At 37.0% G+C, this 25180-nt stretch overlaps 2 protein-coding genes across 8 annotated transcripts in view; one reads left to right on the top strand and one right to left on the bottom strand.

Moving 5' to 3' along the window:
• Positions 1-9579, bottom strand: part of ESF1 (ESF1 nucleolar pre-rRNA processing protein homolog) — a 71085-nt gene extending 61506 nt beyond the window's left edge. The window contains exons 1-3 of one of the 3 annotated variants that reach the window (XM_057502712.1): positions 9450-9543; positions 9228-9333; positions 7557-8241 (exon numbers count right to left, since the gene is read on the bottom strand). In XM_057502712.1, the coding sequence (XP_057358695.1) occupies positions 7557-8199 (643 nt within the window). In that variant the 5' untranslated portion in view covers positions 8200-8241; positions 9228-9333; positions 9450-9543. The other 2 variants (XM_057502713.1, XM_036892112.2) reach the window with 2 other exon arrangements.
• Positions 9580-9599: 20 nt separating this feature from the next.
• NDUFAF5 (NADH:ubiquinone oxidoreductase complex assembly factor 5) overlaps positions 9600-25180 on the top strand; it is a 30388-nt gene continuing 14807 nt past the window's right edge. For 4 of the 5 annotated variants that reach the window (XR_008997888.1, XR_005026196.2, XM_057502714.1 and 1 more), the window contains exons 1-7: positions 9600-9857; positions 11010-11050; positions 13481-13544; positions 15185-15232; positions 16602-16705; positions 19538-19577; positions 22236-22433. Coding sequence is in view for 3 of the 5 variants with exons in the window: in XM_057502714.1 (XP_057358697.1) it covers positions 9600-9857; positions 11010-11050; positions 13481-13544; positions 15185-15232; positions 16602-16705; positions 19538-19577; positions 22236-22433 (753 nt within the window). In the remaining 2 variants the exon portion in view is untranslated. The remainder of the gene's footprint in view (positions 9858-11009; positions 11051-13480; positions 13545-15184; positions 15233-16601; positions 16706-19537; positions 19578-22235; positions 22434-25180) is intronic. The other variant, XM_057502715.1, reaches the window with a different exon arrangement.

The raw sequence follows: 25180 nt of genomic DNA, 5'->3' as shown, positions 1-25180 counted from the left end.
AAGATAGAATGCAAAATATCCCATGAAGTTTCTAATATTGATTACATACTGAAATAATTTTTTGATATACTGGGTTAAAATACATTCATAAAATTAATTTCACCTAGGGAGGAACCAAGATGGCGGCATGAGTAGGACAGCAGAAATCTCCTCCCAAAAACATATACATTTTTGAAAATACAACAAATACAACTATTCCTAAACATCTGTGAGAACCCAGCGCCTTGCGAAGGGGATAAGATACAAGCTGCGGCCTGGCGGGACCCAAGCGCCCCTCACCCCAGCTCCCCAGCGGGAGGAGAGGAGTTGGAGCAGGTAGGGAGAGGGAGCCCAGGACTGCTAAATACCCAGCCCTAACCATCCACACTGGGAGCACACACAGTGCGTGGTGTGGTGGATACTAGGGAAACGGAACAGTAAAACCTGCGAGCGGGTTCCCACAGCCGGTGCCCCTGGGACAAAAGAAAAGTGAGTGCTTTTTGAAAGTCTTAAAGGGACAGGGGCCTCACAGCTGGACAGAAGCGGCCCGGCCCACTCAGCCCAGCTACTGGGAATCCCAGGGAACTCCGAGCGCCCTAAACCCCTGGGCGGCAAGGCAGCTCTAAGGCCCCTCACAGCGATAAACAGCCTCCCACCCATCCCCCTCCAGTGCCGCCCGCCATAACAGGGCAGCAGCCTGAAAGGGGCCACACCCACAGCAACTATGCGGAGCTTACTCCACAGCGGCTGGGCAAGAACCAGAGACCCCGTCTGCACGCAGCTGCCCAGGACAAGCCACTAGGGGTCGCCGTTCTCCCAAGAGAGGAACGCGAAGAGCAAGCAGGAAGGGACTTTGTTCTCCCAGCTGACACACATGCCAACTGCCCATTGCTATGAAAAGGCAGAAGAATTTGATTCAGACCAGCATCACACAGACATCCTCCCTTGAGAGGGAACCTGGGGAGATAGACCTAACCAATCTTCCTGAAAAAGAATTCAAAATAAAGGTCATAACCATGCCGATGGACTTGCAGAGAAATATGCAAGAGGTAAGGAGGGAGAATACAGAAATAAAACAATTTCTAGAAGGACTTCAAAGCAGAATGGACAAGATGCAAGAGACCATTAATGGAATAGAAATCAGAGAACAGGAATGCAGAGAAGCTAACGCAGAGAGAGACAAAAGGATCTCCAGGAATGAAAGAATATTAAGAGAACTGTGTGACCAATCGAAACGGAACAATATCTGCATTATAGGGGTACCAGAAGAAGAAGAGATAGAAAGTGTCTTTGAAGAAATAATTGCTGAAAACTTCCCCAAACTGGCAGAGGAAATAGCCTCTCAGACTACGGAAGCACACAGAACTCAAAACATAAGGGAGCCAAGGAGAACAACACCAAAACACATAATAATTAAAATGGCAAAGATCAAAGACAAGGACAGAGTATTAAAGGCAGCCAGAGAGAAAAAAGGTCACCTACAAAGGAAAACCCATCAGGCTATCATCAGACTTGTCAACAAAAACCTTACAGGCCAGAAGAGAATGGCATGATATATTTAATGCAATGAAACAGAAGGGCCTTGAACCAAGGATACTGTATCCAGCACAGTTATCATTTAAATACGAAGCAGGGATTAAACAGTTCCCAGACAAGCAAAAGTTGAGGGAATTTGCCTCCCACAAACCACCTCTACAGGGTATCTTAAAGGGACTGCTCTAGACGGAAGCGCTCCTAAGGCTAAACAGATGTCACCAGAGAAAATAAAATCACAGCAAAGAGCAGAACAATCAAATACTAACTAAAGGCAAAAAATAAAATCAACTACCCACAAAAGCAGTCAAAGGAAATACAAAAGAGCACACACACAAAAAACACGTAACATACAAAGAATGGAAGAGGAGGAATAAGAAGAGAGAGAAATAAAGAATCATCAGACTGTGTTTATAATAGCTCAATAAGTGACTTAAGTTAGACAGTAAGATAGTAAAGAAGCCAACCTTGAACCTTTGGTAACCACGACCCTAAAGCCTGCAATAGCAATAAGTACATATCTTTCAATAATCACCCTAAATGTAAATGGACTGAATGCACCTATCAAAAGACACAGAGTAATAGGATGAATAAAAAAGCAAGACCCATCTACATGCTGCTTAAAAGAGGCTCACCTCAAACCCAAAGACGTGTACAGACTAAAAGTCAAGGGATAGAAAAAGATATTTCACAAAAACAAGGAGAAAAAAGCAGGTGTTGCAGTAGTAGTATCAGACAAAATAGACTTAAAAACAATGAAAGTCACAAGAGATAAAGAAGGACATTATATAATAATAAAGGGGTCAATCCAACAATAGGATATAACCATTATAAATATATATGCACCCAATACAGGAGCACCATCATATGTGAAACAAATAAAGAATTAAAGGAGCAAACAGAATGCAATGCATTTATTTTAGGAGACTTCAACATACCACTCACTCCAAAGGATAGATCCACCAGACAGAAAATAAGTAAGGACACGGAGCCACTGAACAACACACCAAAACAGATGGACCTAATAGACATCTATAGAACTCTACACCCAAAAGCAACAGGATACACATTCTTCTCAAGTACACATGGAACATTCTCCAGAATAGACCACATACTAGGCCACAGAAAGAGTCTCAGTAAATTCAAAAAGACTGAACTTCTACCAACCACTTCTCAGACCACAAAGGTATAAAACTAGAAATAAATTGTACAAAGAAAGCAAAAAGGCCCACAAACACATGGAGGCTTAACAACATGCTCCTAAATAATCAATGGATCAACGACCAAATCAAAATAGAGATCAAGCAATATATGGAAACGAATGACAACAACAACACAAAGCCCCACCTTCTGTGGGATGCAGCGAAAGCAGTTTTAAGAGGAAAGTATATAGCAATCCAGGCATATTTAAAGAAAGAAGAACAATCCCAAATGAATAGTCTATCAAAATTGGAAAAAGAAGAACAAATGAGACCTAAAGTCAGCAGAACGAGGGACATAATAAAGATCAGAGAAGAAATAAATAAAATTGAGAAGAATAAAACTATAGAAAAAAATCAATGAAACCAAGAGCTGGTTCTTTGAGAAAATAAACAAAATAGATAAGCCCCTAGCCAGATTTATAAAAAGAAAAAGAGAATCTACACACATCAACAGAATCAGAAATGATAAAGGAAACATCATAATGAACCCCACAGAAATACAAAGAATAATTAGAGAATACTACAAAAAACTATATGTTCACAAGCTGGAAAACCTAGAAGAAATGGACAACTTCCTAGAAAAATACAACCTTCCAAGACTGACCAAGGAAGAAACACAAAATCTAAACAGACCAATTACCAGCAAAGAAATTTAATCATTAATCAAAAAACTACCCAAGAGCAAAACTCCCGGGCCAGATTGATTTACCACAGAGTTTTATCAGACATACAGAGAAGACATAATACCCATTCTCTTTAAAGTTTTCCAAAATATAGAAGAAGAGGGAATACTTCCAGACTCATTCTATGAAGCCAGCATCACCCTAATACGAAAACCAGGCAAAGACCCCACCAAAAAAAGAAAATTACAGACCAATATCCCTGATGAACAGAGATGCAAAAATACTCAACAAAATATTGGCAAACCGAATTCAAAAATACATCAAGAGGATCATATACCACGATCAAGTGGGATTCATCTCAGGGATGCAAGGATGGTACAACATTCGAAAATCCATCAACACCATCCACCACATAAACAAAAAGAAGGACAAAAATCACATTATCATCCTCATAGATGCTGAAAAAGCATTTGACAAAATTCAACATCCACTCATGATAAAAACTCTCAGGAAAATGGGCATAGAGGGCAAGTACCTCTAATGGCCATATATGAAAAACCCACAGCCAACATCATACTTAACAACAAGAAGCTGAAAGCATTTCCTGTAAGATTGGGAACAAGACAGGGATGCCCACTCTCCCCACTGTTATTCAACATAGTACTGGAGGTCCTAACCAAAGCAATTAGACAAAACAAAGAAATACAAGGGATCCAGATTGGTAAAGAAGTTGTTAAACTCACTATTAGCAGGCGACATGATATTGTACATAAAAAACCCTAAAGACTCCACTCCAAAACTACTAGAACTGATATCAGAATACAGTAATGTAGCAGGATACAAAATTAATACACAGAAATCTGAGGCTTTCCTATACACTAACAATGAACTAATAGAAAGAGAAACCAGGAAAACAATTCCATTCACAATTGCATCAAAAAGAATAAAATACCTAGGATTAAAACCAAGGAAGTGAAAGACCTATAGCCGGAAAACCGCAAGACATTCTTAAGAGAAATTAAAGAGGATACTAACAAATGGAAACTCATCCTATGCTCTTGGCTAGGAAGAATTAATATTGTCAAAATGGCCATCCTGCCCAAAGTAATCTACAGATTTAATGCAATCCCTATCAAATTACCAACAGCATTCTTCAACGAACTGAAACAAATAGTTCTAAAATTCATGTGGAACCACCAAAGACCCCAAATAGCCAAAGCAATCCTGAGAAGGAAGGATAAAGTGGGAGGGATCTTGCTCCCCAACTTCAAGATCTACTACAAAGCCACAGTAATCAAGACAATTTGGTACTGGCACAAGAACAGAGCCACAGACCAGTGGAACAGAATAGAGTCTCCAGACATTAACCCAAACATATATGGTCAATTAATATGCAATAAAGAAGCCATGGACATACAATGGGGAAATGACAGCCTCTTCAACAGCTGGTGTTGGCAAAACTGGAAAGGTACATGTAAGAGAATGAAACTGGTTAATTGTCTAACCCCATACACAAAAGTAAATTCGAAATGGATCAAAGACCTGAATATAAGCCATGAAACCATAAAACTCTTAGAAAAAAACAGGCAAAAATCTCTTGGACATAAACATGAGCGACTTCTTCATGAACATATCTCCCTGGGCAAGGGAAACAAAAGCAAAATGAACAAGCAGGGCTACATCAAGCTGAAAAGCTTCTGTACAGCAAAGGACACCATCAATAGAACAAAAAAGGCATCCTACAGTATGGGAGAATATACTCATAAATGACAGATCCGATGAAAGGTTGACATCCAAAATATACAAAGAGCTCACGCACCTCAACAAACAAAAAGCAAATAATCCAATTAAAAAATGGACAGAGGAGCTCAACAGACAGTTCTCCAAAGAAGAAATTCAGATGGCCAATAGGCACATGAAAAGATGCTCCACATCGCTAGTCATCAGAGAAATGCAAATTGAAACCACAATGAGATATCACCTCACACTGGTAAGGATCACCACCATCCAAAAGACAAACAACAAATGTTGGTGGGGTTGTAGAGAAAGGGGAACCCTCCTACACTGCTGGTGGGAATGTAAATTAGTTCAACCATTGTGGAAAGCAGTAAGGAGGTTCCTCAAAAAGCTCAAAATAGAAATACCATTTGACCCAGGAATCCCACTTCTAGGAATTTACCCTAAGAATGCAGCAGCCCAGTTGAAAAAGACAGATGCACCTCTATGTTTATCACAGCACTATTCACAATAGCCAAGAAATGGAAGCACCTAAGTTTCCATCAGTAGATGAATCGATAAAGAAGATGTGGTACATATACACAATGGAATATTATTCAGCCATAAGAAGAAAACAAATCCTACCATTTGCAACAACATGGATGGAGCTAGAGGGTATTATGCTCAGTGAAATAAGCCAGGCGGAGAAAGACAAGTACCAATTGATTTCACTCATATGTGGAGTATAAGAACAAAGGAAAAACTGAAGGAACAAAACAGCAGCAGAATCACAGAACCCAACAAAGGACTAACAGTTACCAAAGGGAAAGGGACTGGGTAGGATGGGTGGGAAGGGAGAAGTGGGGGAAGAACAAAGGGGGCCTTATGATTAGCATGTATAATGTGGGGGTGCATGGGGAGGGCTGTGCAACACAGAGAAGACAAGTAGTGTTTTTACAGCATCTTACTATGCTGATGGACAGTGACTAATGGGGTGTGTGGGGTGGACTTGGTGAAGGGGTGAGTGTAGTAAATATAATGTTCCTCATGTATTTGTCGATTAATGATACAAAAAAAAAAAGCTAAAATTAATTTCACCTAACTAAAACAAAAGAGAACAAAAAGAAACAATGCTTTAGAAATTTAACCCTGGCAGCTGTATTCTGCATCTTCATTTCTCCCTAAGGGAGAGAAAAAATAGCACCACTAGTATTACCATTGCCCAACACTACACACACACATACTGAGTCAAAAACCAAAAACCAAACGAAACAGAAGGTGTGATTCTGGATAGTGTAGCTAGTTGTTTTGTCTGTTTAATTTTTCTCTCTAAGTCTCACCTTCACCCCATCCATGTACTGTTTTATTTTCTCAGTTCTAGTGAGAGACTTCAGCTGCTTTCCATTGCCAGAAAGTGGATGGGGGTGCAGCTAAAAGATGGGAGGCGGGATGGCTCCCTGTTTAGGTGGAGTCCAAGGTTTCCAGGGACGAGTCTATACTCCTGTGGCCTGGTCCCGGTTAGGTCTGGGTATTTAGTGAGAAAAACGCAAAGTCTTTGAGACGACTAAAAGGCAGAATTTAGGGGCTCCGAAATAAATATTTTATTCTAGGGAAATAGAACAATTTTAATAATGTTTTTCTATTTTCGTTTTTGCTCTTGTAACTAAGATCTAGAAAACAGACTATTTCCAAATAAGCTCTTTCCCCCCTCACCCATAGAACTTGCTTGCCCTTTCATGCATTTTTCTATTAAAAGAAAATTAATTTCACCTGTTTCTTTTTATTTTTAATGTTATCTACTCTTTTTGGGTGTCTACTGGAAAATTCAAAATTACGTATTTTTATTGGACAGTACTACTTTTAGACCAGTGCCAGGACATAGGGCTTAACAGGCTGTTATTTGCAAACGAGGATCTGCAGAAGGGCAGGAAGGGCTGAAATCAAGGCCAAACTCCACTCAACAAGACATGCACCCTGCCAGGGGGACTGTGTCTATTCTAGGGGAAAAAAAACTATTACTTCACTCAAAGGTAATATCCCTTACCAAACTGAGAGCTTTGTAGGAACTAGTGTCCTTTTTCTAATTTGTGAAGGCATCATATAAGCTAGCATAGCTCTGAGATGGAAGACCACGTCTCAGTCCTATTACATCTGCTACAAACTAGTTTCTAAAAGTAGTTGAATGACGGAGTGCCCAACTGTGCTTACCTTCATCAGACACACCTCTTCTTAGCATATAACACTTTATTTGGTTAGAAAATAGAGTTCTCACTAGAGCTTTTAGCTTCAAGACTCAAGGTTTTGTTTCTCTTCCAACCACTATACCACCAAATCAAAAATGAACAATTATTATATGGTATTTTTTTCACAGCTTTATACTTTCAAATAAACATCTGACCATTTCCATCATACTATGACAACACTTACATATTTGCTTTTTTAAAGGATCACTATAAAAATAAATAATGTAATACCAAATAATCCCTAATTCTTTCCAACCAACCTGAATGTATTTCTCTTCGTGTCTCAGAATATTTGACTTTGGGAGATTTCACAATTTCAGAGGTGTCCACATCTACTGTTCTTAGTTTTCCTTTTGGACATGAGTCTGTACGATGTTGAACAATGTTTTTTTTTCCTTTTGTACCTTTCTGTGTAAATTCTTTGCTATCATTCTTGGGGCTTATTTTTGAATCAGCCTTCTTAGATTTATATGAGGTTTTCATTTTCTGAATCCTGTCAGAGTTATCTAAATCAGTTTTATTTCCAGAATCCTTCTGATTAATTTTTTTGGTTTCTTTCTTTTTCTCAACTAGATTTTTTGACTCTATTTCATTTTTAGTCTGGGTTTTTTTTTTCTTCACTTTCTTTTGGTTCAGTGCTTTGTTATTATCTTCATCAGATAGATCTGAATCAGAATCTGAAAGGTCGTAAAAACGTTTCAAATCTTCGGTAGTGCTATGGTTGATGGGGCGTCCTCTTTTATCCACAGCATAATTCAACTTGAACTTTTTGTCATGAAACATTGCTCGAAATCTCTTGTCAATTTTGACTTTTCGATCCTTTTCTGGCATTTCCCAAAATCTCGGGTCCTTTGTAACCCGTCTAAACCGCTGGTCACTCATTATTTCTTGTTTGGATGCCATTTCTAAATGTCTGATTGTACAAATGCTCGAAGAAACCAAATACTAAAGAAAAAAAAATAATGAACAGTTAGTAATATAACTAAATAAATTGCTTTGGGAAAAATACAATACATTCTAAGATAAATGTAAATAACTTGTAAAATAATAAAATGTATATAAAATAAGTCTAATTTCATTTCCCAAACTTAATTTGAGTCACATGCAGAAAAGCAGAAACTATGAGAATATCCTCTTTTGATTACAGAGCATTTGGAGAAATAAGCTTAAGGCAACACCAAATAGAATTCCTGGGCTTTATGGAGGGAGTGGGGAACAAATGCATATTAGCCAATTGCACTCAGAATTTCTGCATTTCCACTTATATACTTGTATGTCACAAGCTAAAAGCTAATGTAATCAAAAGATTCCCAAACCTCAGTTGTTCTCACTAGTTTATTCATTCTGGTCCCATTTTCTGTCAACCTACCTCATGTTTCTCTGAACTAGCCTCTCACAAGCCTAGTCGCCTAACTAAACAGATCAAAATCAATTCAGGTATAGCTCACAAAGTTCTCTCTTTAAATCCGACCATCCATCAAGAACCAGAAAAAGTCTCTCCCTAGTTAATAGACATTACTTCTTCCTACAATTTCTTCTGTAAAAAAACATATTAGAACGTGTGTGTATAATTAGTATTGTTCCCTTGAAAACAGTCACTCATTGATTTAGAATCTCTTGATTTGGGCAAAAGGCGCAATCACTGATTATTAAGAGCAAAAGGAACTGATCAAACAAGGTAGTAGTGCTGTTTCAGCAAGACTTAATTGTAAAGCTGCTTTTCCCTTTAATTTTAAAACAACTTTTTACACATCCAAAAAATCAAAGGTTTCAACGATGCATTTATACACTTACGCATGTAATACTCCCAGTAGCCTTACGAAGGTTGCACTGAACATTTAGAACGAAAACGTAAGATAAACGCCAGGTATTCAGTGTGGAAAAGGAGACCTCACCTAACCTCCGACTCCGCCCTCATCCCCGTAACTCACCCTCTAACGCGGGGCACAACCTAGATGTTCCCAGAAGCGTGGTTCCTCCCCAAGGGTTTCGGACTTGGAAGTCCCTCGACAGGACCCTGAAGAGGACCACGGGAGCCTGAGGAATAAGGCCGCAAACGTAAGGAGGAAGGGCACACCCTCACGATCCAGAAGGAGAGCCTGTCACAGACCAGTTTCCCCTCTACAGTGCTTCTCGACCCCGAGCACACTAACCTCCTCCGAACCCTCTCCGAGCCTCACGTGGGACTCACTCCCACAATTCCCCGCGCGACTCTCCGCCGTAATGGCACGCGAATTGGGCCAAACTACATCCCTTTCCTTCCGTGAAGATCTCTGGAGGCAGGCCCAAAGCCGCAGCGGTGCATGCGCACCAGGCGCGCCAGCATGTGGCGTCGCGGGATGCTGCGACCCGCTGGGCTCTGGCTCCTGTGGCGGCGACCTCCGGCGGCGGGGGTACCCCAGAAGACCCTCAGCCTCGGGAAGGTCGCTGCCGCCGTCTCTTTCCCAAGCAGCAGCTCGTCCAGGGCCCTAAATATCTTCGACCGGGATTTGAAGAGGAAACAGAAGAACTGGGCAGCCCGGCAGCCCGAGCCGGGGAAGTTTGACTACCTGAAAGACGAGGTGAACGAGCGGGGCAGTGCGGGAGGGCTCGCCGAGCCCCGGCTTCGGGTCCTGGAGCCTCGGCGGCCGGCGCCGCCGCACCTCGCGGTGTGACCTTGAGCAGCCGCGCTGCGTGTCTAGGCCTCTACCGTAATCGCTGAAGGGCTGGGCTCGGATACTTGCAAGGTGCTATCATTCATTCACTCACTCACTCGCCCAGCAAATGCTGCTTGACTTACAGAAATGTCCTGGGCAAAGGAAGACGGCTGCTCTCATGCAGTTTGGTTTTATTCTTGAGGGAGGCGAGACAGTGAACAAGAATTGTAATTTCAGCTGAAGAACTGCCCTTGTCTCATATATTCTAGTCCTAGTAAATGAGGTTTTTTTTTTTCATAATAAACAAAAGGTATTCGTATTAGGAATGATGTACAAAGTGGACTCTAGGAAAAGGCTTTGGTACCTCTTGCCTTCTCCAAAAAGAAAATACACATGTTCTAAACTGCAAGTCCTAATAGAAACTTAGGGAATATTAGGTTCCCACATCTTTGTTCCTGCTAGGTAAAGCTGGCCTAGCAAATGCGGGCACCTACTTTATCACCTCTTTTAGATTGGGATGAGATCGGGAAGAGGAGGCGGGAAGTGTGGTTTCTTCAGATTTGGCTAAGTTTTTCTAATTTGCAAATATTACTCAGAAAAGCTTACTCATTTAGGAATTACACAGAATTTGTTAATACTCATCAAATAATAGAGTTTTTATTAAGTGACCTCTCATACATTGATCTGTAATAAATCCCCAGCTACCTAAGTAATTTTTTACTTTTGTATACCTCATGCTAGTATCTGTGGACAACATTGTGGCTTTTTCACCTTGCCACCTTACAGCCCCATGGACAGTAAAGGCTAAGAAATGTATATATAAAGAATGTTAAGACTTTAAATCATCAAATTGACTTCTGAACTAATTTGCTTCAGTTCGTTTCCTGGGATATTTTTATTTAGTGTTCCTATTCACAATTTAAAAAGAAAAGTTGCTGTCCTCAAATTGAAAGGAAGTACTTATCAACATGTTAAAACATAAGTAACCTGTGGATTGTTGAATACTGGAAAAAGAGAATTACTTCTCTGTTAAACCTATTTATCTTGTGTACATTGTTGCCTTTTGTAATCCTTCAGGTTGGAAGTCGAATTGCAGACCGTGTATATGACATAGCCAGGTAAATGATGATTATCATAATAAAGTACAGTTAACTTTTGACAAGAAACTCGAGAAATTGAATGCTAATATTTGATACTTGGAATGGCAGAATCTGGAAGAATTTAGTACCAGGATTTGTGATTTTAATCACTCTCCAGTTCTCTCCTTTTTTATGTCTGGAAGAACAAGTGTTCTTTCCTTCATTGTTGCCTAAAAAAAAAAGGGAAGCACAACTCATAGCTTCTCTTTACACCTGAATGACTGATCAACTTGATTAGGCCATAAGCCAGTAATAGAAAGATTGCTCCAAAAATGGGAGCAAGGAATTGACAAATGTGAATTTTTGAGATTTACTAAACCTAACTTGAAAATTTGAACCGAAGTTAACAACAGAATCTTTTCCCATCTAACTAGAGAGTCTGCCTAGTTTTGCTCCTCAATTAGGTTATATGAGATTTTGGTGATTTATGTTAAATATTGTTAATGGTGATAGGGTGCTATGACAGTTATATAGAGGCAGATATGAGAAAACACTTCTGTCAGGTATTAAAAGATTGATGGATTCAGTGCTCTATATTAGGCATAATGAAAGCTTTACAGATTCAGGTTCACAGCTATGTGGAAGGAACCACAGTTAAATGATGGTTTTGCAGTAGAATTGCACTGTGAAGTCAGCAAATCACTTTTTATGTTCTTTTATTTAAAAGACATACATTAAATTGTACCAACATGGGCTGAATTTATTAAAGCCTATAAAAAAGGGAATTTTTTAAACTCATAGATTCACATTTTCAGTATGTCCTTGGTACTTAAAAAGATCTTGGGATTGGTTAATGGTTAAAAAGAAAGCTTTTTTTTTTAAGGAAAAAAATGCTTCATTGTTGCAAATAATCACCCCAATTTCATCTTTTATTATTTGAAGTTCCATTATTTAAAGATATGAGAAGTAGGTAAATTCTCTATATTATAGTCATTCATTTGCCTGGATTTTAGCCCCTATGATTTAATAAATGAAATGTTAAATTTTCCAAATCAGAATCGATTTTTCAAGCCTTTTTATGTCATAGTATTAAGCAAAATACAGGTCTAGAGCAAGACCCATGATTATGGCTGAAAGTTAAACTAACATTAATTCTGAATTACTAAAATTATTTTAATTTGAAGAATTAAATTGTTAAAAATACTAGCCTAAATGTTCATGCACTGATGTTCTATGATTAGAAAGAGTAGTTTATATTGTCAATACTTAACTTCGGTTGATTTTTACGAACTATTCCCATAGATTATTAAATGTGGTATCTGGAGTCTCAGTACTCTTACAATTAGTGATAATAATAACTCATAAGTAACTTACATTGAGCATTTATACAGTGTTAAATATTGTACATGCACTCTTTCATAAAATTCTCACAATGATCATGAGGGAGGTTTTCCATTTTCTGGATGGGGAAACAGAACCAGTAAGATTAAATCATTTGTCAGTAAATTCTAATTCATGTCTTTCTGATTCCAAAATCTGTGTACTTGACAATGTCATACTGCCTGTGTTCACAGTCAAGATAGAAGGCATTAGGTAGATAAATGATTCCTTTTCACCAGCGGTTCTCCAATTGTGTACTAGTATTCTATGTTTTGACGCAGGTTTTTTAACAGAAATTGGAAAGGGTCTCTTTTGGTTCTAATAGAAAAAAAGTCAGTCATGGATACAATTTTAAGTTTTTTTATCACAAATTTTTTTAGACTAATGGCCTAGAATTAGATGTGTGTACTGATTTAGTGTGATATATGATATATTTAGAGTAGACAGCATAGCATAGGGTATAATAGTTCTCATTCAGGTTTCAAATTGACTGAATTCAAGTTCTGACCACCACATAACTAGTTCAGTGACCTTGGATTAACTTACTTCATTCTGAACACTTAGCACACTGCTTTGGACCTGGTAAGATTTCAGTAAAAGTTATTATTTAGTTAGTGTTTTGTTTTTGGATTAACATGTTAATACTTCATGGTACTTCATATGATGATTTCAAAGTTATCTGCTGCCTCAACAAATTTGAGAAATAGGGATGATTTGTAAGTTCCTGATAAGTATGCCAAATATTTCCATGCTAATTTGCATTAGTTTCTTTTCATTCTTTATCTGGTTATACCATCAAATTGAAATATCCCCACTAAATCTGTTCTTCCAGTCCACATCATAGAGCCATCATGTTATGGAAAGCTGTTGGACTGTAAGGCCATGTGAATGGCTGGACTAGACAGACTTGGTCTGTCTGGTATGTTCTCTGATAGAAAAGCCTACAATGCAAGGCAAAAAAAGAAAGATGGTATAATTTTTTGAAAGTTGTGTTCAATAAAATGCTTTTACTTAAGAAAAATTGGTTCTTAATTATTGTATGGACTGTATTATTACAAACAAAGCATAACCTATGCATCTACTTTTTAGAGATTTCCCACTTGCTTTGGATGCTGGTTGTGGAAGAGGTTACATAGCACAATATTTGAATAAGGTATATCTATTTGATTACTTAACTTATTTTGAGAAATAAAATTGGCTAGTTTTAAGGAAAGACTTTCTTAATTCAATTTTATCTTACTTAGATATTGATTATATTAGAATTGCTAAGTAACTTTTTTTTAATGGTTGAACCAGTGGGTATTTTGTATCCCTTAAGTATTTTTTTCTTAAAGTGGGTTTTCTTTCTTTTGAACCATTTTAAACAGTAGTTCCTACTGATAGAATGTCTTTAAATCTGTAAAAGATAAATTGTCTTCATTCTCACTTTGTTCAGATGTTTTTGATAATTCACAAAAAACCAGATTGACATTCATTTGGAAAAAATGATTAAGCTAGGAGAAAACCACTAATGTCATCAGTTGGTTAGGAATCTTTCTGTGTGATTAAATTTAAGTAACCTCTATTAATACCGTTTCATTTTGCATTTTCTAATTCAGACCATTAAGACATTCATTTATTGTTTTAGGCTTTATATATATGACACTGTGCTGGTCACAGATTAAAGTAGACTTTATATATGAAACCTACTTAGAAAAAACATATACAAAACACTGTCGCGATAGCAGTAAATGCCACAGAAATGGTACTGTGATTAAACTGCAATAGGAATTAAGGGAAAGGAAAAGTCAGTAGGGGTTCCTGTGGTGAAAAGCTTCTGAAAGGGCACAGAATCTGACTTGAGATTTGAGAAAAATTGGATTGGTGTTTTGTAGGGGTTGGAAGTAAGAGCACTGCAGGAAGAAAAACAGAGGTAGAATACTGAATGGTGTGATACAGTGATGTTTAAGGAAGATTAATTTGGGGATGGTACAAGAAGGATTGAAGAAAGGAGAGCATAAAGAAACACGTTAGGAGGCAGTGTTAAAGGCAATGCAGGTGTGAAACATAAAGGCCTGCCACTCGTGGAAGCAGCATGATAAAAAGGAAGGGATGTATGAGAAGGACCTAGTAGAATCCCCAGAACTTGACGGTGATCACATATGGTGGGCAGAGCAGATCCATTCTTCTAGTTGCTCAGGAGAGAAAACTTACTGATTGCTCTTGTGTCCTCCCCCGACCACATCAAATCCATAAGCAAATCTTAATTTGGATTTTAAAATATATCCATTACTCTACCACTTCTTCCCACTTTCACCATTATCATATTGGTTCATATCAATTCATATTGCTGTAGCCTCGTTATTGGCCTCCCTGCTTCTACCCTAGGCGCTGACAGTTCATTCTCACAGCAAAGTAATCCTTTTAAAACAAGTCAGTTCATTGTCCTCTGCTCAAAACTTTTGGCCTCTTATCTAACTCAGTAATAATCCATAATCCTAATCCATAAGGCCCTCAGTGACCTGGCTCTTCATCATGTCTCTGATCTTTTCTCCTCTTCCTCTATTTTATTAAATATAGTTAAATATATTAAGTATAGGGATGATTGCATATATTTAAGTATGTGTAACTCAATATTTGTTATTAAAAGTAATTGTGTTCCCTACTGGTTTTATGCAGAAAAATACCCTTGGAAAGCTGAAAATTATAATTATCACTTTTTCCTTTAGCAATTTCAACAGTTATTTTGTTAGTGGGTTTTTATTTATCTGTTTGTTTGTTTTTATATTAACTGATAAATTTATTCCATTGCAGGAAACTGTTGGGAAGTTTTTCCAAGTAGACATTGCAGAAAATGCTTTGGTATGTAGCTTTTTAACTCCAGTAGTTTGTGATCCCCTGGTTTGATTTTTTTAGTTCTTTTTAATATTTATTTCCTTCAAAATGAAAATAGCTTTTTTGTTTCTGATTATAAATATAACACATACAAAGAAGAATTAATACAGGAAATACAAAAGAGAAAGAAAATATTATCCCTAGTACACCAGAGGCAACCACTGGTGACATATTGGGCTCCACTTTTACAGATATGTGACTGTCTTCCCAACACACAATTTTATACAAATGATATTATGCTGATGTGACATATTTTTCACAGGATATCATTCTTTTATATCAATGAATTATATACACACACACACACACAATCTTTTTAAAGGCAGTATAGTATTCCAGTATATGAATATCCTATGGTTTATTTGGCTAAATTTCTACTGAAGGACTCTTGTATTTCCAGTTTCTCTATAACCTACACTGTGATGAACATCCTTATATAAAGCAAATTGTGTGTTTGATTTATTGTCTCCCTGGGAGTAAATTCCTAATAGTGGAATTTAGGGATTCATTGATGTTCATCATTAAATTTTTGATACACATCTCCAGACTGACAACCCTTAGGAAGACTGAACAACAGTGTTATATGAAAGTACTTTTTCCTCCTTTTCTTTGGTAACACTCGGCAAGTTGTTTCTGTCTTTGTCAGTCTGATAGGCAGAAAATAGAATCTTGTAATTTTTCTTCTGCACTTCTTTGATTATTAGTGCAGCCAAACATCTGTTGATGTCTATTGACTTGGTATTTATTTGTTTATGAATTTTGTAAATAATTTGGATATTTGCCTCTACCTTATCTTTTATCTACTTTTGCCTTCGCATGTTCCTATCCTAGGTGGTTTGTAAGAGCTTGTTTTTTAGAGATATTAATCTCTCATCATGTATGCTGTAAATATTTTCCCAAAGGTGTTGTTTACAATTTTTTACAAGTTTTGATTAATTTATCATCAAATATATATATCAGTCTTTTCCCTTAGAGTTTCTGGCTTTTGAGTCATATTTACTTAGGAGTTTCCATCTAAGAGTATAAAAATATTCACCCATATTTTCATCTAGTACTTTTATGGCTTCAATTATTCCACTGAAATGTTCAGCTTTATGAGATTTCTTTTGGTGTGAGAATAGGTATCCTGTTTATGTTTTCCTAACAAGCTAGCCCCTTTTTATAGCTAGTCTTAAGTATCCTTTAAAAAATACTTTTTGAGCTTCTCTGTGGCTACTTTATTTTTTGCAAGGGATAAAACAGCTGAGTAAATACAACACTGATGTTAACAATGATTGCTTTAGTAAGTGACATTTTATATGAATGTATTTTTGAACTTCTATTTTTTAATCATTAGAAAAATATCTTAGAAACAGAAATTCCTACTATCAGTGTTTTAGCTGATGAAGAATTCCTTCCCTTCAGAGAAAACACATTTGACCTGGTGGTTAGCAGTTTAAGGTTAGTAAATCTGTTTGAACTTTTTAAAACTGTGTGTTATAAATAGATAATTTATGCTATAAAATTTTAATATTATAGGGTAAAGAAAATGGATAATGGATTAAATTCTTGGTAAAATTTCTTTTTTTTTTTTTTTTTAGTCATAAACTAGTTTTCTTGGTTTATAAAGTGTAAGACTTTTCTGTTAAACAGTTCTGGATCATGTGCTCCCTAGAGGAAACAGTATGATAATAGTATCTCAAATTTTTTTTTCCCCAGCTTTCCTCAATTTGCTAAATAAAGCTCATCTGTGATAGAAGGGTCTTTCTACCTGCTATACTTTAGTGTCCTGGAATTGATATTTTTAGGAGCAGAAGTTGGAAAGAGGATACTAGCTTCAGTAGTCAAATGTTAGAGCACCCTTATAAACTCATTCTGGTAAATGAGGAAAAGCTAGCATTTCCCTCAACTTTATTTCTTCACATAATTACAAGGTTACTTTTCTTTCTTTGTGCCTTCTTACCACATTTATTACACAAACATGTATTATAAATGTTTACTGAATAGATTATAATAGTACAACCACTAAGCTAGATGCTTTGGGGGAATACAAAAGTGAATTCAGACAAGGATCCTCAAAGAACTTAAGTCTAGTAGAGAAAATAAAAGTATCCTATGTTGTACTTCATTTCTCCTATCTTATTATTATAGTCAGATAGATTTTCTTTAAAGATTCAATAGCTTTTGACAGCTGTTTTTAGGGTGACAGGTCATCACTTTTTGCCCAAGACTTTTCCAGTGTTAGCGCTGAAAGGCCCAGGTCCCATGCAGCCCCTCACTCTCAGGCAAACTGGGAGAATTGGTCACCCTTGCTGTTTTCTTCAGTGAGTTTACAGTTTCTTCCCTGCTTTTTAAGATATGCTGAACACATTTAGAAAAGTATTCACATTCTAACATGAAATGAAAAACGTTACGGAGCCTTGGCCTAAGGGAGAGAGCCTGGACAGGAAGTCAGAACCCAAGTTTTAACTTTTGCTCATCTGCTTGCTATTTACAAATATCTAATTCTATTGTTTTCAATTTCCCCATAAGTATGATAGAGCTTATAATATGACCTCCTTAATTTTTAAAGTATCTAATCATTTCTAGAAAACATTATGAAAGATAAATATGAGCTTAACATTAAATGGGTATTCAATGCTGTCCTGAAAGTCAGCATCAGAGGAAGCCAGCTCTCTGCCAGTGAGACCTGACTGTCCTCTACACAGACCATGATTCTTGTTGTCACATAGCACCATATGCTGGAGAGGGTAAACAGGGTTAAAAGATACTGTAAATTAAGTTTTAAGTATATAGAGCTGTGGGTTTCTGTTTTTTGATGATCTTAAAAAACTAGGATGTTGTTTATCAGAAAACTCTTCTGAGTTAAGTTATTGTTGTGTAATACTATTTGCCTTTGGAAAATTGTAGGTCTACTGATGAATTTTATGTTTTTCTAGGAAAGGAAGATTTGGAATACTATTTATCTCTAGCTTCATTGTTTGATTTAGTTGATGAGCTTCTTTAAACATGTCATCAGATGCTTATTTTTACTACTTTTTTCAAATAAGCTTTCAGAATAGCACTGTCTAGATGAGATGCCAGATAGCAGTGACTTAGTTAATTTTTTTCTCCAGCTTCATTGAGATATTATTGATATATAACATATATAAGTTTAAGGTATACAGTGTGATGATCAGATACATATATCTATTGTAACATGATCACCACAATAAGGTTAGTTAACCTCTCCATCCCTTCACATGATTATGCTTTTTGTATATGTGTGTGGTGGTAACATTTAAGATCTACATTCTTGAAAACCTTCAAGTATATAGTACCGTATTGTTAATCATAGTACCATGCTGTGCATTAAATCCCCAAATCTTACTTACAGCTGGGAGTTTGTACACTTTGATTAACATCTCCCCATTTGCCTAACCCTCTAGCCCCTGGCAACCACCATTCCACTCTCTTTTCTATGAGTTTGGTTTTTACATTCTGTATATAAGTGAGAACATTCAGTATTTGTCTTCCTTTGTCTGACTTACTTCACTTAGCATAATGCCCACAGGGTCCATCCATGTTGTCCCAAAAGGCAAGATTCCCTTCTTTTTTATGGTTGAATAATATCCCATTGTGTATATATCTTTATCCATTGATGGACACTAAGGTTGTTTCCATATCTTGGCTATTATGATTAATGTTGCAACATGGGGGTGCAAATATCTCTTTGAGATTGGGTTTCATTTCCTTATGTGCCTGGAAATGGGATTGTTAGAGCATATGGTAGTTCAATGTTTAATATTTTGAGGAACCTTCACACTTTTTTCCATAGCTGCTATACCAGTTTACTTTCCCACTAACAGTACACAATGATTCCCTTTTTTCTACATCCTCATTAGCATTTGTTATTTCTTGTCTTTTGATAATAGACATCCTAATAGGTAAAAAGTGATATTTCATTGTGGTGTTGATTTGCATTTCCCTAATGGTTAGTGATGTTCAACAATTTTTTAATTTACCTGTTGGCCATTTTTATGTCTTTTTGGAAATCAACTTTTTATTCAGTAAAGAATAATTAGACAGTTAATCATATCAGCAGAGTGATATACTGTCACAATTTCTATTGTGACAGAAGGCAGGTTTACCCCTAGGAATATTTTCTACTTTAAAACTTGTATAAAAGTTATCAGTGAGTTTGAATAAGCAATTTCAAACTTCAAAATTAACATCCTTATTGTGGCTTATTATACTAGTGATAATTATACTAATTACATGAATTAAGCTGAAATATGCATTTTCATATCTTAGTTTGCACTGGGTGAATGATCTTCCTAGAGCACTTGAACAGGTAAGAAACTTAATGTTAGTTCTAATAGCCTGTTATTAGATGTTTCCATTTCTACACAGGAAGTTATAGATGTTTTATATTTTATACTTCTGACAATTATAAATGGAAGCAAATGAATTATTTATTATTTTCTGTGGGCTGGATATACCTGGTACCCTTTGGCATATTGAGAAGTACATTGGGTGCCTCCCCATCCCCCGGGAATTTTAGAAATCTAATTATGGAGATGTTTTAAATATTTATGAAAACTTTAAAACTTGTATAAAATGATATTGATATCATAAGACATTTTCTGTATGGGTTTCTTTTCTTTCTTAATTGACTATAAATTTTTGTGGGTAGGAACCTGTTTGTTTATATTTGTATCTTTTCTATGCCTTACTCTCACAGAGTGCTGGGTAGATGTTTATTGGTTGATATTTATCAGTGGCCAGGTAAGGGGTGGATAAAAAGCATTGTGTTCTAAGAAGGGAAGGAGACCACCATGGCTTAAAATGCCTACAGAAGTTCAAGAGGAGGAATTACTCCAACAGGGCCTTAGACGGTAGGTCAGATTTGGAGCGGGAAGGCATACCAGGAAGGCAGAATCACAGGATAGGTGGGAGGTATAAGAGCCTTTGGAGCATAAATGACAAAAGAAGCCTGTTTGGAGATTAATATAGTGCTAGAAGGGGGGCACATTGGGACTAATTTAGGAGGACTTGAGCAACAGATAAAGCATTTGGAGTTTATTTTTAGGCAATTCAGAGCTACTGGAGAGTTTTGAAGAGGAAAGTGACATGAGTAAAAAGCTGGTAGGCAGGATATTAACTATCATTTCCTAACCACATACCATTTGCCAGTCACTACCCTATTTTGTATATGTGCTAAAAATTCTGCAAGATGTCTTTATTTTGCGGATTAGGAAACTGATGCTAGAAGTGAAGAGAGACCATTTCAGGTCCAGGTCATGAGGTAAACTAAGCCTAGCTGGCAATGGCAGGAGTTAAAAGGAAGAGAGAGGTATTTAGGACTCTGCAAAGGAGAAATCACCAGCTTGGTAACTAATTGGATCTGGTGATCAAAGAGAGGAAGGGTCAAAGCTCACCTTCAAGTTTTGTGTCTGGATGCCTGGGAGAATAATTAGTGAAAGTAGGGGAAAGAGTGGTAATGTTCAGATAAAGGGGAGAGAAAATGACAGCAAAAATATGGCAATAGGAAATGGGAGTTGGTTTGAGAATAAGTGTGTGTGTGTTGGGTGTGTTGGTGGGATGGTCAGGGCAGTGAGTTTGCTGAGACAGATATCCATGGCATAAACAGTTGAAGATGAGCTTAGAGTTCTGAGAAGGTGGTCTGGCTAAAGATAGAGATTGGAAAGTCATCCTTGTGAAATCCATGGGAATTGGTAAGCCCTCTGAGGTAGAGAGAACTGCAGAGGACTGAGGAGTACATCTGAGGTACTTGCTATCCTAGAGTTTGGTCACAAGAGAAAGGAATTAACACTAATGGGACAGAAGGGAAGAAACTAAAGATTTTACAGTTGGCTTGCTTATATACTGTTTGTAATTGCTTGGTAATTTATTAAATACAAATTCAAGATGGATACTTTGATTCGAAGAGCCTACTGTGATTTGGGTTCTGGTTTACTTTAGAGTCCACCCTATCCTGTAATGGTCCTCATTGCTGAGAATAGTCAGAGTCAAACTAGTTACAGATTGTAGTTTTAATAGAATCAGTGAAGAAACGTTTGTGATTCTGAAATTCATTGCAGCCACTATTTTGCTCAAGTTGTCAATTAAAAATTGTTTTTGTTTTAAATCTGGAAAGTAAGTTAATTTTTCTTTCAAAAAAACTAAAGTGTTAGTTGGCAAATGTTGTGAATCATGGTTTCTCTGTTAATTAGCTTTTTTTTGCATAACAAGCCACCCCAACAGTGATTTAAAACAATTTACTTAGCTTATGATTTTGAGGGTTGGTATCTTGGGCTGACTTAGGAAATTCTTCTGAGTCTGGCTTGGCTTACCCTTGTGTCTGTGATCCGCTCTAGATTGTCTAGGATGGCCTCAGGGGGCATCCTGGCTGATCTCCACCTCTCATGTCTCTCATCCTTCACCAGGTCAGCTCAGGCATGTTCACAGCGTGGTGGTGGGTCAGGGCTCCAGCAGAGCAGATGGAAACACAAAGGCCTTACGAGATCTCAGCTTGACACTGACACAGTTACTTGCACTCGTTTTTTTGGCCAAAGCAGGTCACAGGCTCGCCCAGATTCAAGGAGAGAGGAAGTAGATATCATCTCTTGATGGGAGTTTTTACAAAGTGACATTGTACAGGGCACAGATACAGGGAGGGTTGTGAGTTTTGAAATCTACCATACTTAAAAATGTTTTTCCTCCAGTGTTTTTTTGATGATTAAAGTAAGTCGTGTCCATTATTAGGAAACTTGAAAACATACAACATATTTTATAGATATTAATACTATCAATGAATGTATTGTCAATCCTAACTTTCAGTGCCTTTCTGATACTAGTTGCTTTAGATGTTATTTATTAAATTATCTGATTATTAATTGACAAAATAAATGATAATCACAAAATACTGATTTAGACATCATATATTTATTCTTCTAACACTGTTACATGTAAAATTTTGAATAGCTTTGTTATTTTGTATTTATTACAGATTCATTATGTTTTAAAACCAGATGGAGTGTTCATTGGTGCGATGTTTGGAGGTGACACCCTCTATGAGCTTCGGTGTTCGTTACAGTTAGCAGAAATAGAAAGAGAAGGAGGATTTTCTCCACACGTTTCTCCTTTCACATCTGTCAATGACCTAGGACATCTGCTTGGGAGAGCTGGCTTTAATACACTGACTGTGGTAATTATCAGGAGACTCAAGTAACCCATTTTTACACAGCAGAGAAACAACTTCTCATTTTAAAGATAGAAAGCTAGGTATTGATGGTATTACGGGAAGGTCTTGGCACTTTGTCTTTTTAAATTTGGTTTGTATAAACACATTTCAATTAACATAGGTGGGAATGTAAAATTTTTAGTATTTGTTACTTGAATAAGTTCAAAAAAATGTACTTCAGTTAACAAGGAGGCTATTTCCTACAACTTCCTACTCTATCAGATTCTTCAAATTCAGGGTTAGGTCTAATATGAGCAGGCATTCCAGATGCTAGGGAAAGGGGGGTATACAGGAGCATTTACTGCATTGCCTCTACCACCAGCCCTTAGTTGAAATAGTGCTCTGAGGCAGAAATGAGAGAATGCGCATTCACAAAGCCTGCAGTTAGATCAAGGGTAAAGAAGGTAGAATGGGGCTATACTACATTAAGCCTGGAGTGATCTGGGAAGAGGACTTGTAGGCTGTCAGGGCAGGAGAAACATGAGTCAGCATGTTACAGTGATGGTGTCTGATAGGTAGAATTTTGTTCCTGGCTAGGGGATGTTGGGGGATTTATTTCACCTCTCTGAGCATTCATTTCTATAAAAAATGAAAATGTTATTCACCTCAGGCAGCTGTGATTATTAAATAAAATAAAGGGTGTATAGTGCCTGGATTATGGTAGATGCTCAATAAATATTAGCTCCTGCCTTTCTCACTCCCGCATCCTCTACTCCGAGCACTCTGATGGCCAAGGCTTCCAACAGGGCGTCATCTGGAAAGACTATGGTTGTCCTCTTCCAACTCCTGTCAGTAGCAAAGTTATTCTAAAGGATGTCATTACTACCTTCAGAGATCAGTTGAATAGACTTGCTATGATTTTCAAAACCCCTCAGGCCTAGAAACATTTCTAAACCTGATTAGAGGAAATAGGAATTTCCTGATGAAGAAAGCATCATATGGTATAATTAGAGATGATAGGCTTAAAATTTAAATAATTGGTTAAAGAGATTTAGTGTGAACATAATTCATAAAAATCATCCAACCCAATGGATTGTTATACTCTTCCTTATTTAAACAAATCAAGGGGCATAAATCAGCAGGGCTTCTGATGTTGGAAAAGGGCTTCAAGGGAAGGGAAGAGACTAGTCCAGGAACTGCCAACAACATTTCGTGATTTCACCACTGTGTCTTTTGTAAACTTCTAACTAGCCTGAATCAAAAACTGCATTTTGAGATTTTGGGCAGGTGGAAATGGAAAAACTCTGCTTCATGCAAGGGTTCTGCTTAATTAAAACAAATGCTATTAATAAAGGCAGTTTTACATTGAGGGATCATTATATATTTTTAACATTTTTAAGTATATAAGTAGTAACAAATATATTTTGCTTGTAAACATGAAACTGTACAGATGAAATGCAGGTCATTTCCCCTTAATCCCTAAAATATTAGCTCTTTCCTGAGAGGAACAGCTTCTTAAAAATGTTGGTCTTAGGACCCCTCTACACACTTTAAATTATTGAGAACTTAAAGGTTTCTTGTTCTTGTGAGTTACATCTATCAATATTAACCATATTAGAAATTAAAATGGAAGTTAGTATTTAATAATTCATTTTAAATAAACAATAATATGTCTATTACATGGTGACAAATAATTATTTGTGGGATAAAAACCTATTTTCCAAAAAGAAAAAAGCTGAGAATGTCATTGCTTTACATTTGTACAAATTTCTTTAACATATGATACAATAAAAGAGCTAGATTCTTATGTCTGCTTCTGCATTCACATCAATTTCAATATCATGTCATGTAACTTCTGAAAAATCCCATTGTATATTCATGAGACATTGAGAGGTATAGAAAAGGTCAAACAGCATCTTAGTATTATTATGAAAATAGATTTGATTTTGTGGACTCCAGGGCTCTCCAAACCACACTTTGAGAACTGCTGCCCCGGAGGTAGCTCTTAAGAGTGTGGTATGTAATGTTCCAGCTTTTTTTTAAGCAAGAAATACTTTATCATACTATTTACACACACACATATACATACATATTTCTGAAACTTATTTTTCCGTCTTAACAGTATATTTTAGAGATTTTCTGGTTCAATATAGATATATTTGCCCTCCTTAACTTTGGCATATTATTCCCTAGTATGAATTAACCATGGTTGCATTTAACTATTTCCCTAATCAATTACATTAGATTTGTTTCAGTTTTGTCTGTTTTTTTTTTTTCTATCATTAGTATACAATTACATGAGCAACAACGTGGTTACTCGATTCCCCCCATTATCAAGTCCCCACCACATACCCTATTAGAGTCACTGTCCATCAGTGTAGTAAGATGCTATAGAATCACTACTTTTCTTCTCTGTGCTATACTTCCTTTCCCGTGCCGCTGCCTACAGTATGTGTGCTAATCGTAATGCCCTTTATTACCCTTCTCCCTCCCCACCCACCCTCCCCAGTCCCTTTCCCTTTGGTAACTGTTAGTCCTTTCTTGGGTTCTGTGAGTCTACTGCTGTTTTGTTCCTTTGGTTTTTGCTTGTTCTTACACTCGACAGATGAGTGAAATCATTTGGTACTTGTCTTTCTCCACCTGGCTTATTTCACTGAGCATAATACCCTCTAGCTCCATCCATGTTGTTGCAAATGGTAGGATTTATTTTCTTCTTATGGCTGAATAATACTCCATTGTGTATAATATGTACCACATGTTCTTTATCCATT

The sequence above is a fragment of the Manis pentadactyla genome, chromosome 5 (assembly GCF_030020395.1).
Source record: "Manis pentadactyla isolate mManPen7 chromosome 5, mManPen7.hap1, whole genome shotgun sequence".
NCBI lineage: Eukaryota > Metazoa > Chordata > Mammalia > Pholidota > Manidae > Manis > Manis pentadactyla.
Note: the sequence above shows the minus strand (reverse complement) of the source record. Positions and strands in the feature narration are given on the sequence as shown.